This window comes from Heterostelium album, assembly GCF_000004825.1.
Source record: "Heterostelium album PN500 unplaced genomic scaffold PPL_scaffold3, whole genome shotgun sequence".
Taxonomy (NCBI): Eukaryota; Evosea; class Eumycetozoa; order Acytosteliales; family Acytosteliaceae; genus Heterostelium; species Heterostelium album.
The window spans coordinates 1,599,003-1,614,157 of record NW_008805065.1 but is presented as its reverse complement, the minus strand read 5'-3'; the positions used below and the strand labels follow the sequence as shown (position 1 = coordinate 1,614,157).

The 15,155-nt window shown below is 32.1% G+C and overlaps 7 protein-coding genes and 1 non-coding gene across 8 annotated transcripts; 4 read left to right on the top strand and 4 right to left on the bottom strand.

Moving 5' to 3' along the window:
- Window positions 1-23: 23 nt before the first annotated feature.
- mcm9 (MCM family protein) lies at window positions 24-3,187 on the top strand (the record flags this gene model as incomplete). The annotated part of the gene is made up of 2 exons (XM_020574184.1): window positions 24-169; window positions 247-3,187. The coding sequence occupies 2 exons, from the start codon at window positions 24-26 to the stop codon at window positions 3,185-3,187; spliced, it is 3,087 nt and encodes a 1,028-aa protein (XP_020436256.1).
- Window positions 3,188-3,382: 195 nt separating this feature from the next.
- PPL_03212 (uncharacterized protein) lies at window positions 3,383-4,368 on the bottom strand (the record flags this gene model as incomplete). The annotated part of the gene is made up of 2 exons (XM_020574183.1): window positions 3,383-3,580; window positions 3,676-4,368. 2 exons carry the CDS (start codon window positions 4,366-4,368, stop codon window positions 3,383-3,385), a joined length of 891 nt encoding a protein of 296 aa, XP_020436255.1.
- A 259-nt stretch (window positions 4,369-4,627) lies between these two features.
- Window positions 4,628-7,637, top strand: PPL_03211 (G-protein-coupled receptor family protein; the record flags this gene model as incomplete). The annotated part of the gene is made up of 6 exons (XM_020574182.1): window positions 4,628-4,640; window positions 5,099-5,188; window positions 6,390-6,709; window positions 6,786-6,913; window positions 7,009-7,300; window positions 7,410-7,637. The coding sequence occupies 6 exons, from the start codon at window positions 4,628-4,630 to the stop codon at window positions 7,635-7,637; spliced, it is 1,071 nt and encodes a 356-aa protein (XP_020436254.1).
- Window positions 7,638-7,912: 275 nt separating this feature from the next.
- On the top strand, window positions 7,913-8,908 carry PPL_03210 (uncharacterized protein; the record flags this gene model as incomplete). Its single annotated transcript, XM_020574181.1, has 2 exons — window positions 7,913-8,251; window positions 8,648-8,908. The coding sequence occupies 2 exons, from the start codon at window positions 7,913-7,915 to the stop codon at window positions 8,906-8,908; spliced, it is 600 nt and encodes a 199-aa protein (XP_020436253.1).
- Window positions 8,909-9,702: 794 nt separating this feature from the next.
- PPL_03209 (uncharacterized protein) lies at window positions 9,703-9,963 on the bottom strand (the record flags this gene model as incomplete). Its single annotated transcript, XM_020574180.1, has 1 exon — window positions 9,703-9,963. One exon carries the CDS (start codon window positions 9,961-9,963, stop codon window positions 9,703-9,705), a length of 261 nt encoding a protein of 86 aa, XP_020436252.1.
- A 961-nt stretch (window positions 9,964-10,924) lies between these two features.
- Window positions 10,925-11,005, bottom strand: PPL_03208. The gene has a single exon. It is a non-coding gene; the product is annotated as a tRNA-Ser (tRNA).
- Window positions 11,006-11,208: 203 nt separating this feature from the next.
- On the top strand, window positions 11,209-13,457 carry PPL_03207 (uncharacterized protein; the record flags this gene model as incomplete). Its single annotated transcript, XM_020574179.1, has 5 exons — window positions 11,209-11,294; window positions 11,706-12,669; window positions 12,734-12,835; window positions 12,915-13,124; window positions 13,197-13,457. 5 exons carry the CDS (start codon window positions 11,209-11,211, stop codon window positions 13,455-13,457), a joined length of 1,623 nt encoding a protein of 540 aa, XP_020436251.1.
- Window positions 13,458-13,674: 217 nt separating this feature from the next.
- PPL_03206 (Rcd1-like cell differentiation family protein) lies at window positions 13,675-14,996 on the bottom strand (the record flags this gene model as incomplete). Its single annotated transcript, XM_020574178.1, has 4 exons — window positions 13,675-14,220; window positions 14,314-14,420; window positions 14,513-14,836; window positions 14,957-14,996. The coding sequence occupies 4 exons, from the start codon at window positions 14,994-14,996 to the stop codon at window positions 13,675-13,677; spliced, it is 1,017 nt and encodes a 338-aa protein (XP_020436250.1).
- Window positions 14,997-15,155: the final 159 nt, after the last annotated feature.

Sequence of the window (15,155 nt, the reverse complement as noted above, 5' to 3'; positions counted from 1 at the left end):
GTTATAAATATTAAAAGAAAATCATGTATACATTATATGATTTCGAGAATTTCACTAGAGAAGAAATTTTAGATTTCTTTACAAAGCTGTTGATTGCTCATTATCCTCAGCAGATTGAATCTATCATGTTGAAACAAGATCAATCTATATATCACTCATTACAGGTAGAGTATGTATGTAAAAATAAATAATAATAATAATAATAATTGTAAATTAATATATAAATATATTGTTTTTAATAATCAGATTTCCAATGATTCTTGAAGGTGATGTAAACTTTGGTCCTTTGTTTATTGCTGAACCTAGAAAGTTGTTACCTTTGTTTCATGAAGCACTTCTCATTAGTCAGGAGAGAATCAAAGCACTCTATACTGAGGGTGGTGTAAATGTACCTGTAAATCGAAACACTTTCAATGCTCATAGCAATACGAGTCAGCAACAACAACAACAGCAAGTGTTTAATCCATCACAACTCACTATAAAGAAGAACTGTAGAGTGAGAGTTAGTGAACTACCTATATGTAGAGAGATTAGAAAGTCATTCTTACCACGATCGAATGAGTATGGTTTGTTTGTAGAGTTTAGAGGTACTGTGATCAGAACTGGTTCCACCAAGATTGTCGAGCGTTCCAAATACTATGTTTGTACAAAGTGTAAGGAGTCATTCAAGGTTCATATCGACTACGAACAACACAACCAATTCGATGTGCCAAAACGATGTCCTAATCCACGTCGTTGTGAGAATCAATATTTCAAACCGATGCAAGACGGTTCCAGTTCGATGGACGAACACTGTGACTACCAAGAGATCAAGCTGCAGGAGAATATCCACCAGATCGGAGCCGGTACGATTCCGCGATCGATTATGGTCATTCTCCAAGAGGATCTGGTTGACAGCTGTCAGGCAGGAGACGATATCATTGTGAGTGGTGTTGTAATTAGACGTTGGCGACCGTTGAAAACAGAGGAGCGTTGTGAAGTCGAGATGGTTCTGCTGGCGAATAATGTGAGGGTGATGAACGAGCAGCGGTTTGGCGCTGGTCTGACCGATGAGTTAAAGTGCCAGTTTGAAGACTTTTGGATTGCACACGAAGCCAATCCACTGGTTGGAAGAAATCTGATATTGCGATCGGTCTGTTCCGGTGTCTATGGAATGTTTGTTGTCAAGTTGGCGTTGATGCTGGTGATGATCGGTGGCGTCAGTATCAACGATCGTGAAACCAATACAAAGCGTAGAGGCGAGTGTCACATGCTCTTGGTAGGTGAGCCCGGTACTGGAAAGAGTCAGTTCCTAAAGTATGCGGCGAAGGTGGCATCGCGGTCTGTTCTCACCACGGGAATTGGAACGACCAGTGCCGGTCTGACGGCTGCCGTTGTCAAGGAGCAAGGTGGTGAAATGATGTTGGAAGCGGGTGCGTTGGTGCTGGCCGACGGTGGTGTCTGTTGCATTGACGAGTTCAGCGGAATCAACGAGAAAGATCGTGCCACCATTCACGAAGCGATGGAGCAGCAAACCATCAGTATTGCCAAGGCCGGTATCATCACTAGTTTACACACGCGATGCTCTATCATCGCCGCGACAAACGCCAAGGGTAAATACGATGAACAACAATCATTGATGGTCAATACAAACTTGGCATCTCCACTCCTTTCGAGATTCGACATCATATTGATCATCACCGACGATCAAGAACCGGAATGGGATAGGATGATATCGGAATTCATATTGCGTCGTGGACAGCCACTGAAAGAATCGGACGACAAATTCTGGAATGAAAATCTTCAGAGCTATCTCTATTATATTAAGAATACATTCAATCCAACACTCTCAGAGGATAGCAAACTACTGCTAGATGCATACTTCCAGAAGCAGAGAACCGGTGCCACTCAGAGAAACGAAGCAAGAATCACAACGAGATTGTTGGAGTCGTTGATTCGTTTGTCACAAGCTCACGCAAGGCTGATGTTTAGAAACGTAGTAGAGATACAGGATGCCATCTTTGCAATCTACATGATTGAGTGCTCAGCAGAATCCTCGTGCATTCTTACATGCTTGAATGCACAACAATCTAGGTTCCCTGAAGACCCAGAACATGACTATAAACAAATCGAAAGAGCTATCAAGAACTCACTGGGACTCTACGATATCAGCTACAACCCATCAAAGAGAAAGAAAACAAAACCAAAAGAGACTTTTCATACCGTTAACAAGTCATGGATAAATTCAAACTATGATGACGACGAAGAAGAGGAAGAGGTTGAAGATGATGGAAATGAAGCTGATGAAGAGAATGAAGAAGAAACTGAACAAGTTGAAGAGGTTGACGAAGTTGAAGAGGTACATGCTGAAGAAGAAGTAGAAGAAGTCGAAGAAGTTGAAGCTGAAGAACCTGGAGTATTCGAGGAAGCAAATGAATTTATTAGAGATGATATTATTGCTGGAGGATTTGTTCAACCTCAACAATCAGTTATTATCAACGACCAAGAAGCAAGCCAACATAATATGGATGAAAGTGACATTTCCTTTAGATTGGACATCGATACAACAACCAGTAATAGTAGCAATGACAATACAAAATCAAAAGGTAGTGGAAATAACAATAACAACAACAACAGTGGAAAATCATTAAACGGGAACGTTGTCACAACATTCATTGACGATGAAGATATGTTCAATGATTTATCAGATAATATTATAATGAAACGTAGTACTACGCCAACAACAATAACCAACAATAACAAAAATAATAATAATAATAATAATAACAAACAACAACAACAAAAACAATCACAAACCACTCGTGTAAACAAAACAACTACCAATGACAATGATTTGGATGGAATTGAATTCGATGATGATACCGTTGAAATATCACAAGTACCGGTATCGTCTCAAGCACGAAGATCACAGGTCAAACATTTATCGAGCCAAAACTCAACGCAATTCAACGAATCACTTGCTGAACTACAGAGAGAAATGGATCAACAACAAGAGAGTTCAATGAATTGGGAGTTTTCACCTGAAGTTGACTATGGTAAAGTTAGATCAGATGATCAACTACCAAGTGACGAAGAGATTGAGCAATCACAAGTAACAACTGATAATCATACAAGTCATCAACAAATACAAAGCTCAACAACAAAATCATCAATGTTTGACGATGATTTAGAAGACTTGGAAATGTAAAAGAAATTCAATAAACTATAGTAATACAATTTTTATTTATTATTTACATTGGTTGTTGTTGTTTTTGTTTGTTTTTCTTTTTCTTAAAAAAAAAAAATTGATAAAGCTGAGTTGACTGACTCGACCGTAAGTACTTTGTACTTGTATTATTATTATTATAATTATTTTATATATTAAAAAAGATGAGTGTGTTGATTACAATGGTGACTTTTTAGATAACCATTTCTTACCGATTACCAGTGGTGAACCACTGGTGCCCAAAGGCGACGACGATGACGATGACGATGGCGAAGACGAGGAGAATGACAAAGATGAAGAGGCTGACGATCCTCTATGTCTCAATGGCTTATATGATATTCTCTTTTTATCGATTGATAAACTTTTCATTCCATCCTATTGATAAGAATAGTAATCTCAACTAATTAGTAACAAATAAAACGAATCGTATATAAATAAATCTATTTGGTTGGTTGTTGTATTTAACTTACCTCTAATGATTTGGTTGGTGAATTTGTTATACAATCTAACAAGAGTTGCCTTCTTTCTCTTTCACGTTCTCTTCGTTTGCGATTGATATTTATCTTATGAAGAGCTATCAAACGATGCTGTGAAATGAGTACTTTTCGCAATGACTCCATGTTGGCTTCACCACCACCGTTTGGTTCCAATGCGACCTTCTTTCCATCGTAGACACCACTTAAGTTGTCCGAAGTATTTGGAGAAGGAGGTGGATTATCTATATTATATAATCTATCAGAATATTCTCTTTCATTTTCTTCATCGTCATCATCGTCATCAGATTGATTATTATTATTTTTACTATTATTATTACATTTATTATTATTATTATTATTATTACAAAATGGTTGTTGATTTTTTAAACTATCTAAAAATTCTAATGTTGATTGATGATCTATATTACATTGATTGTTGTTGTTGTTGTTTTTATTAATACAATGATTGTTGTTATAACTATATAAAGATGAAGACGCAGAAGATGATAATAAATATGGTCTAAATCTTTGTTGTTGTTGTTGCAGTTGGTGTTGTTGATATCTTGGTATTTCAGACTCATCGGTCGAACAACAGCTGCCGCTATCATCGTCATCATCATTGTCTAATGAAGCGATCTCATAGTTATGAGCCCTAAATGGTGCAAACTCTGGAGTATTCTCATACATATATAAATAAATAAATAAATCTAATAAAGAAAGGATATAAATACAAATAAATAAATAAGGTTGTTATCAATTGATAGAGTGAAGCATATAAACAAAACAATAATCAACTTCAAACAAACATTATCATCCCAAACATTCGAATTAATCCCAAAAAGATATCTTTTTTTTGCTTTTGGACTGATATACCTGACGGATGAAAACAAAGACAAAAAATAAAAAATAAAAAATCAGATTCTGGTGTGGTGGACTGTCAAAAAAAATGAGGGAAAAAGGTTCATTGTTGTTCTGTAACCAAAAGTCATCTTGATAAAAAAAATAAAAAAAAAAAGTAAATTCCAAATTTAGACAATTTTAAATACTTTTTTTTTATTTTCTTCTATCTTTGGATATAGACCAACTTTAAATTGATTTGATTTTGATTTAATCATCTTTAAAGAAGAGTGGACCATTATCTGTATAATTCCATTTTAACAAATTAATTTTTAATGTTGCCCATCAACCACGATGTTAAAAAATATGTGTACACGGATATTTTTATTTTTTTATTTTTTTAATTTTTTTTCAGTCACCAATTTTTTTTTTTAAACACCATCATTTTTTTTAGATTCTCAAAAGATCTTATTTTTTTTTCATTGATCAAAAAACCGTTGAGCAAACTTTTTTTTTTTTTTTGTTTTTTCTTTATTTTTTTTTTGTTTCAGCGCTCCACCTTGATTATTTTTTTCAATAGGATTTGCAAATGCATTCTTCTTTTTAGCCATCAACCAATCAATCAATTATATAACCAAACAACAATTCAATCATTTTTCGATAGGTTTATGTATATATAAACTTATTAAAGATTAAAGTGATCAAAATCATATATATTCTTGGTTGTTGTCATAATATTACAGATATATTGTTTTTTATATATATTTAACTTGACAACCATTGTATTATTAAATCTTTTGTAAAATGTAAGTTTGTTATTTACCTTCTTAATTTTCTTATTCATCTACTTTCTCATACTTCTTTATATAAATATCTTTATTTATTTCAAAATGATGTAAAACAACTTCATAACAATCACAAAATAAGATTTATCTATTTAATAGATTTAAAGAGTTTGACAATTGTATCAAATCAGATTAAAAATAAATTTAATGTTATCAAAAATAAAGATATAAATATTATATATATAAAAAAAAAAAACAATGCAACTTAAAACCACACCCCATTCAGAACAAACAGACATTCACACAAAACTATAATTTGAAAAAAGATCAAAAAAAAAAACTTAGACAGGTATATCTATTTTTGATCTTTTTTTTTGTATTGTTTTATTTGAATACATATAAATATAAATTGTATTTTATTTTATTATAAGACAAAGTTTATTTATTTTTTATATTTATAAATTTATATGTTTTTAATTGATATTTTTTTTGTTTTTTATTGTTATTTGTTGTTTGACTGACTGATTTTTTTTATTTAATAACCAATCACAACACATAATTATAAATAAATTGAATTTTAATTTGTTTTATCAACGTATTTAAGTGATCAATGTAACAATACATATACATATACATAAATACATACATACATCAATCAATACATATAGATAGATTTTATTATTTATTTATATTTATTTGTAACATTTAGTTTGACTACTATCACCACTACTACTACTTTTATATTTCTTTCTTGTCCATCGCTTATTCCTTTCAAAAAAACCAATTTAATATTTATCATTACAAACAAACTATAATTAAATTTAAAATCTAATTTTATTTATTACCTTTTTTTTTATTATTATTATTAAATATTATAATTACTATTATTATTATCATCATTTTTTAGTAGTAACCAAACAAATATTTATCAAACAATCATTCTTTAAATCAAATTGTTCGAACAGTCTAGTTGAATCAAATCAATTAACATTTGTAATTTTAGTAGTATTAAAAACAATCAACAAAAAACAAAACAGACAAACAAAACAAATCAGGAAATCGATCGATTATTTTTTTTTTAATAAGCAGAATATAGCAAAAAGAAAATGGCAGAAAACGAAACACTTAATACGGTACTCAGTTATATAGTAGATGTATTCTTGATTCTATCGATTGTTGGTTCAGGTTTGACAGTGATTACCTTTATGCTGTTCCCAAAACTGAGGACATATCCCATTAGATTGATTCTCTATCTGTGCATGGCAATCTTTTTCGCACAAACATTCTTCTATGTTGCATTCGAAGCGTACGACGGAATCATGTGTTTGCCAAGCGCAATCATTCTTCACTATTTCTTCTTGGCCGATTTCATTTGGACATTCTGTGTTGCCTTTAATTTCTATCAAGTAAGTTTTCATTTTACCACTCATTTTAATCATCATAACACTAATCAACTTATTCATCATCAACAACAAAAAACAGATGATTGTAAAGAGAAACAGAGATGCTGAATCATTCGAGAAATACTATCATTTGGCTTCATGGGGATTGCCATTCATCTTTGTCATTGCTATCGCTGCCACCAAAAACTATGTTAGAAGAGATGCTTTGTAGGTGTTAACAGCAATAGCATGATTTGATTATTATTTTAAAACAAAAATGATTAGTTTGATATTAATATTATTATTCTTCATTTTTTTTATAGCTGTTATATGAATGCTCAACTTCCAGTATTTTTAGGATTCTTTGTTCCAGGTCTTTTGGTCGTTTGTGCCAATGCAGTCATTTTCTTCTTCATTGCAAGAGAGATTCACGACACCTTGAAGAATGCTCCACGTTCCGACAAGAAAGAGAAATCTAAAGAGTTCAGAGTTTACTTTTCAATCTTTGTATCGATTGGTCTATCTTGGATCTTTGGTTTCATCATGACTTTCTTCAATGATGGTGTAACCGATTTGATCTTCTTGGTACTCTTCTCTATTACAACTCCATTACAAGTAAGTTTTTTTTTAAAGAAAAACAAACAATCAATCAAACAACCAAACAAACAAACAAACAAACTAATAACTTACTTATTTATTATTATTATTATTTTAATTTTTTTAGGGATTCTTAATCTTCTTATCATATTGTATCAATGACAAGGTTATCAGTAACTACGCTAGAATATTCTCAAAGTGCTTCCCATTCTGCAGAAGATGGGAGAACTTGGCCAATACCACTGCCCAACCATCATCTACCACTGGTTCCAACAGCTCCACCAGTACACACAGCTCCAGATCAGAGAATCTATCGTCGTCAACCAACTCTGTATCGATGACACCAATCAAATAATAACATTCAAAAATAATAGTAACAATAATATCAAAATAACAACTCGATTAACACTCAACCTTCACCTTATCATTCTATACACCAAAACTTTCCTAAGCTTCAATAAAGTATTTTTAATATTTTTTAAACCAAAATTTTATCTTATCTTCATATCAAAAGTGCACCAGACCGCCGTGGCAGCAACGCGCTGGAGGTTACACATGTGTTTTTATATGTGAAAAGTATATATTTTTTTTAAACTTTATTTTTTTTATTCGACTTTCGATCATTATTCAATGATTGTTAATCTATCACTTTTGTTGTTATCAAAGATAGTTAGCTATCTCGATAATATAGATAAAATATGTCTCAGTTTAGTTTGTAAAAGATGGATTCCATTCATCAAATCACTTCAAGATCTCTCGACACTTACACTCGCTCGAAGAGATGATTCCATTGTCTCAATAGATTTGTCAGTTCTACCAGATTCTCTCACAAGTTTATCTATTTATACATCGTGTCTTCTCATCTCATCCCTGCCCCCTTCAATCAGACATCTCAACATATACCAAACACAATATGATATCGATGAGATATTCAAAGATCGATCACAATATCATTTTGAAACACTATGTGTAAGTGGAACCAAACAAGAATCACTCGAGAATTTGCAGATCAAAGAGTTGCAACTTAAATTTGACACAAGAGAATCAATTTTAAATCTTGAATAATCATTTTGACTCTTATTATTATTATTGCCTTAAGAGATATTCCATTTGGTGTGGAAACTTTAAATTTTGGATATGATAGTTTTCAATTAACTAAACAATCTCCAAATGGGATTCCATCATCAGTGAAGAAGTTCATTTTTCAATACTATAGTACAGTATACGAATTTGATTTCGAAATTCCAAACTCTGTTGAAGAAGTTGAAATACAAAATTATTTTGGTACAGATCGATATTGATTTATTATAGATAAATCCACCTTGATGCATGATCGGTCTAAAGTTTGAATTTTTTACCAAGAAGGTAGTTCTCAGTTCTTTGTATCTAGTGTCCCATACCATTTGGTTTGGATCTAGTTTCTTTGATTCGAAAGCAATTGGTTTGACATTCTGTTCGAGTACTGCACCGATGGTGCAATTGGAATTTAAACCAGCAGCTATTCAACAACAACATGATATTAATTCACTCGCATATCTAAGCCATGTTTCTTCGGTTATATGTGTACTTCTTTTCAGACTGATACCAAATAAATGGTTTAATTGTTTCCAAAGTAACTTTAGCTAAATCAAGTGATGTTAGTGTATGTAATGTATATCAAATTTATTTATTACTAACCGATGCAATATGAACATCACTATCTTCACAGTGGTTTGAGTAAATTTCAATCATTTCTTTAGAACAATTTAGTAACTTAATACATTGCTCATAATTTACTCTAGAGTTTTGAAAAGAAGTGCACTCTGAAACTTCAAGGACAGCTGAATCGCAATCAAACGTTGAAAATCACCAAAGTTATCTGTTGAAACCAAGGATACTTCAATCAAGATCTGGTTTGGTATGTTAGAAACATTCATGGAGGCCGAAGGTTATAATCCAGAACAAAAGCTGGTCTTCCCCAAGACCATCTGGATGGGCAAGCTGGCTCTCACTTCCAAGGACTAAATCAACAAGGTGGATTTATCTATAATAAATCAAAGTATTGAATGTAATACAATCAGAGAGAACACTTTAGAGTTCCGATTAATAATTGTGCTTTATTTAATACATGGAATATATACCTTGAAAGTTCCGATTAATAATTGTGACTCAAGGTTTCGTGTTAATTGTTTATATAGTTTTTTTTTTTTTTTTTTTTTTGCAAAAAAAAGATTTGTTGGCTCATGATCAGTCAACAAATTGCAGGTATTGATATTAACCTGCTAGTTCGTGTTTTATATTATATATACATTCTCACACAGGCCGTGAGAAATAGCCAATAAAATATTATTATTATTATTATTATTATTATTATTATTATTATTATTATTATTATTATTATTATTGTTTATAGTTATTATTAATTAATAAGTTTAGAAGTATTAGGATAGAATAGATCTAACAGTAGTTAAGTGTTGGTGAACAACAGTATAAAGTGGTGGCACGTAGTTGGAAGGATTTAGATTCCAATCAGATTTAAATTTACGTGTCATTGCAGAGCAATCGACAGTGATTCCTTGGGAGATAGAATTAGCGATTGTGAAGTTAAGCTTGTGGTAATTGGCATCGATTAATTTGGTGTAATGGGTGACTGCTCTTTTGACGGTATTTTCCAGCTTGTAATGGGTACCATCACCAAACATTTCACAGGACAGCGCCTGCCATAATGAATGTACGATAGCAGCAGTAAGGTGGGTGAAGTGGACAGTAGTACGAATAGGACCGTCGAACTTGATGCACGAGTGCTTCCAATTGAGAAGTCTATAGTTACAGTACTTGCGGTATATATGTTTGATAAAGGAAAGGAACTGCTGTGAAACTACATTCCTGCATTTGAAGAAGAAATACTCATGTGGGTTGCAGAGTTCAGTGAAGGTGTCACCACAGAACTCAAAGACATGACCAGTGCGCTTGTGGTTGATGGGGAAGGTGTGAGAGTACAGCCGGAATATGCTGTTACGTAGCATAGGCGCTTTGACCTTGGATATATGCAGGAACTGAGATTGGAGAACCAAAGAGTGACCAATCTGGATGGTTAGTTGACCTTCAGTACGGCGGACACGGGGGTACTTGTGGTTGAATAGGACAGAATAGATTTCCTTCAGAGTAAGGAGACTACCATCATCAGCAAGGATGGGATTGCCCGGTATGACTCTGGAGAAGTGATTGTTTCTAAATGTTAAATAGAACACTTTAATATATATAAAATAATCAATTTAAATCAATTAAAATATGTATTTATCAATTAAACAAACAAAATAAAGAACATTGTTATATTTTATCATCATTAGCATTACTTATAGTATTTAATTAGTTATTCTTAAAGTTATTATATATATAGAAACGTTTTTATTGTTAATCACCCCCTTTTAAAACTAAAATCCATCCAAGACGAATGGAACAGTTTGAAGGATGGTGAAGAAGTTGGATTAGTAAATTTTTTGGCACAATCAAGCATGGATGACCAAGTTTTGAAGTAACCAAATGAGTTGCTTCTAATATAGTTCGATATTCTGATTTCTCGGAATTGCTGGTTATTTCCTGGAAATGTAATCCTAACATTTCAATATGCGCGCTTTATGGGATCAATGTTTTAAAACGTATCGACACCTGCAGGATTCGAACCTGCGCCCCCGAAGGGAATTGATTTCTAGTCAATCGCCGTAACCACTTGGCTAAGGTGTCATTGGAATGAAGAAGGTCAAAATTAAGAACAGACCCCATTTGGGAGTTCATATGCTAAAAAAAGAAAAAAGCTTCAATCAACTAAACAACTTGCTACAATCTGAGAGAGAACACTTGAGTTATTTGAATGGTGATCAAATTTCAGAACGTGTGCTATTTGGGAGTTGCTTTATTCTTACCGGTAAGGTCCTTTTGGATAGATAATGTCTCAAATTGGAAGTTCACCTTGCAGTTGTGGTTCTTTTGGTGACCAAACCGTTTTGATATCGGATGTTGTATTATTCTGTATGTAGGTATTCTATGTTTCCAACTATATACAATTTTACTAATGATCCATTTTTCAATCTGTCTGTGTAAGTTAAAGGATGTTTGAATATAAGGTTTATCTATTTTTCTAATACCAATTCGTGAACAAACATGAACGATTTGTTTACAAAAAATATATGTACATAAAATTTAAATATCTATAAAAATCAATGTAAAAAAATAAAATAAATTAAATAAAAAAAAAATGAAGCGTTTTTTTTAAGATCCAAAAAAGAGCAGAAACCCTTGAATCGTCGGGAATAACGATACAAAACAAGTTTTTTTTTATAAATAAATTTGCAAACGTACCATTACACATATAATTAATATTATAGAGGTGGATGGAGTAAAGCATGATAAAGAATAATAGTAGTACTAGACTATTCAATAATAGTAAAAGAAAAAGTAATAGACCGTCATCTTCATCATCATCATCGACAACAACATCGTCTTCTCGTATCTACAATAAGAATGCAATCAACAACACCGGTATTCATGCATCGATCGATTTTGACGAAGAGTCTGATGACATGACCGACTCTTTCGATGAACATTGGAAGAAAGAAAAGTCAACAACAACAACAACATCGACATCATCAACAAAAACAAAAACTATATTCAAAACAAGAAATAATAATAATAATAATATATTACCTGATACAAATGATAATACCGATTTTACAGATAGTCAAGAAGATCTAGAGAATAAAGATAAAGAAAAAGATAGTATAGATACAATAGTAGAGAATATTACAAAATCAATTAATAATAATAATAATAATAAACACCTTATAATAAAATTACATTCTGAAGAAGATAAGCTAATACCTATTTTACCAGATATTATAAGCTATGAGGAAAACGAATCCAGTAAATCAAACTTTAATAATAATGATAACGATAATTATAATAGAGATGGAGGTATTATCATTGAGGATCTGGTGCATCAACGTGCAATACCCCCAGAGGAATTGGCAATGTTGGCGCGTGACGAAGAGATCGATGCAGATGATGAATTCGAGGAGGGAGGATACGATACTGCCTCGTCTCTCAGTGACCTAGAGGAAAATATCAAGTCGATCGTTGGTGGTGAAGAAAGCAGTACCAGAAACAGAGTGATACACGTGTTGCTCATGGATGGATTGTTCCTCCTAACCATGATACCCGTTTGCTATATTTCATATCTCTTTCCATCGACACACCTCGGCGATGAACAAGTCTACGAATATTGGTATTTCAACTTCCAGTGGAGTAAATACTTTCTCTGGATGACATCAATCGTTTTGGGATTCGCTTATGTTGCTGTGGTAACAGAGAAAAGAAACTATCCATTTCACTGTAGATATAAAAGACATAGAGTATGTTTAATATTAAACAATAACAAAATCAAAAATCAATAGAAAACTAATGATATCATCATAGGATTTTGTACAACTTTTAATTTTAGCATCTTTAATGTTTATAATTAGTCCTTCACGTACATTGATGGGACCAAACGATTTAGAACCACATAGTATTCATATTGTAAGATCAATAGAGTTTAAAGAATACTCTTTACAAACCAATCTCATTTTTACTTATATTTTATTATTTGTTTAAATAGTCATTTGTATACAATTATTTTTCATTTGTAATTCCATATCTGCTGGGATTACACTATACCTATTTAGATTATAACTTATTCCTTCGAAGTGTTGGAGACAAATTTGGAACACCCTCGCTTTGGTACACCTACAAACCAAAAGAGATCATGACAATCATTCCAATCATTCTTTTCATAGTAACACTGATAGTTTGGCATGTTTATTTAATTGTAAGTTATTTATATTTTGACCCGAATATTTCATTATAATTAATTGATTTGTTATTATTTATTTTATTCTAGATTGCAGATAATCTTTGGGAATACTTTTTAATTGCCTATTCAATATTCTTTGTAATACTCATTGGTGTCAGTTGGATAGTTAGAAAGACCTATTATCTACATATGCATCATTATTTTATATTTGGATCGATGATACCATTATCTGGATTTCAAAATCCATTGTCTTCATTTTCAATGGGTGTCATCACTGGAATCACTGTAGAAGGTGTAAGTCGATGGTCCATGGGTTGGTTATGGTATAAAGGTGTTAGAGTACTTTAAACATTTATATCAATTAACTACATTATTTTAATTAAAATCATAGTAATAATAATCATTAGATTAATTATATTAGTTAAATATTTTATTTATTCTTTTTTTTTTATTTATTATAATTTTATAATTTTTTTCTATTTATTTTTTGATTTGATTTACTGTTTGATTTAGTTTAAGTTGTTGTTGTTTCTTTTTTGATGTTGTTTGGTTTGTTTGTTTTTTCTTAATGTTTATTTGCATTCATGTTTCTTGTTAATGATTGATTGATTGCTGCGGAAATATTGCTTAGTGGGGTGGAGAGTGGTGGAGTGTTGATCGATGGGTTCATATTTGGATTGAATTGTTCTTGTTGTGGGTTCAAAATGAAGAGGAGTTGGGTGAGCCATCGCTTGATTGTGAAATCTTTGTCGTCTTTGAGGTGTGAGTTGAAGGTTCCGTCTTGTAGTGCCATCGGTATATATTGTCTGAGGAGTTCGCGAGACTTTGGATTCTCTGCTAGCCTCAGGTAGCAACGGATCACGTGTTTCAGTAGTCTTGGCGAGGGTTGCTCAATCAAAGAAACCACCATATTCTTCAAAACCATCAAAAATGCAATGATTCGTTCGTTTGTCGCACAAATATAATTCAATCCCATATCGTCCAACAATATCTTTTGTACAATAAATGTTGCAACTGTCTTTGAGAGTTCCGATCCTGTTTCCATAATTCTTACACACAATGTCATAATCTCTGTTGATAATAAAAAGTCTATAACTGTACTATCGTCAATCTAAAAGATATATAATTGAAAAGCGCGGTTTGAATTAATAAAATTGTTGTTATAGCTACTACTAAGTAAAGATGTTGTTATTAAAATCATTACCTTTACTAATGCACCAATTACACCTAAACTTGTTAATCTTAAATATTCAAATGGTCTATTTTTACTCGATGTATTTAAGAATGGATATAAGAATAATGGAATATGTGCTATAGTAGATGTGAATTGAATAGTTGTTAAATATAAATTAGTTATTGTTGGACAACTAGATATTTGTTTGTTATTTTAAATGAACACATACAATGAAGGAAAAATGTACGTGTATCGGGATGCGATGCAACACATTGAAGTAACGCCAATGCATTGCATACTCTGTTTGAAGGTAGTGCTTTTAGTTTCGGTGGCGATAGTAAAGGATATATTGAAACGATCTCCTGTAACAACGCCGCTATCGTTCCAAAGGAATTCAAAAGGATCGGTGCCAAGTCAGGTACACTCTCTCGCTTCTTACTCAAATCGACCAAAGCATTCTCACGTTTCTCTGGTATAGTAAGATCTTTAACCAACATATGAATATGATGCATTGCCTCTTTATCTAATGGTTGTGCTGGTTGAGGTACTCCACCTAAATCGATTTAAAAATGATGCAATGATAAATAAATATTTCGATCAATTATAATTGATTTCTATTCTCTCTCTCTCTCAATGTTGTGTGTCACATTCTTTCTTTCTTTTGAGAACTTACTATAGTCATTATGTTCACTATGAGGTGGTGTAGATGACATTTTTGTTTTTATTACTACTTAATATCTTAAATTATTATTATATCTTTTATACTTTTACAATGTGAATGATTTTCGATATTTTGTATATATTTATATATTCAAGTGATTTGTTTTGTTTTATTGTTGTCTATCGTTTAACTACAATTAAAAAATAAGTAA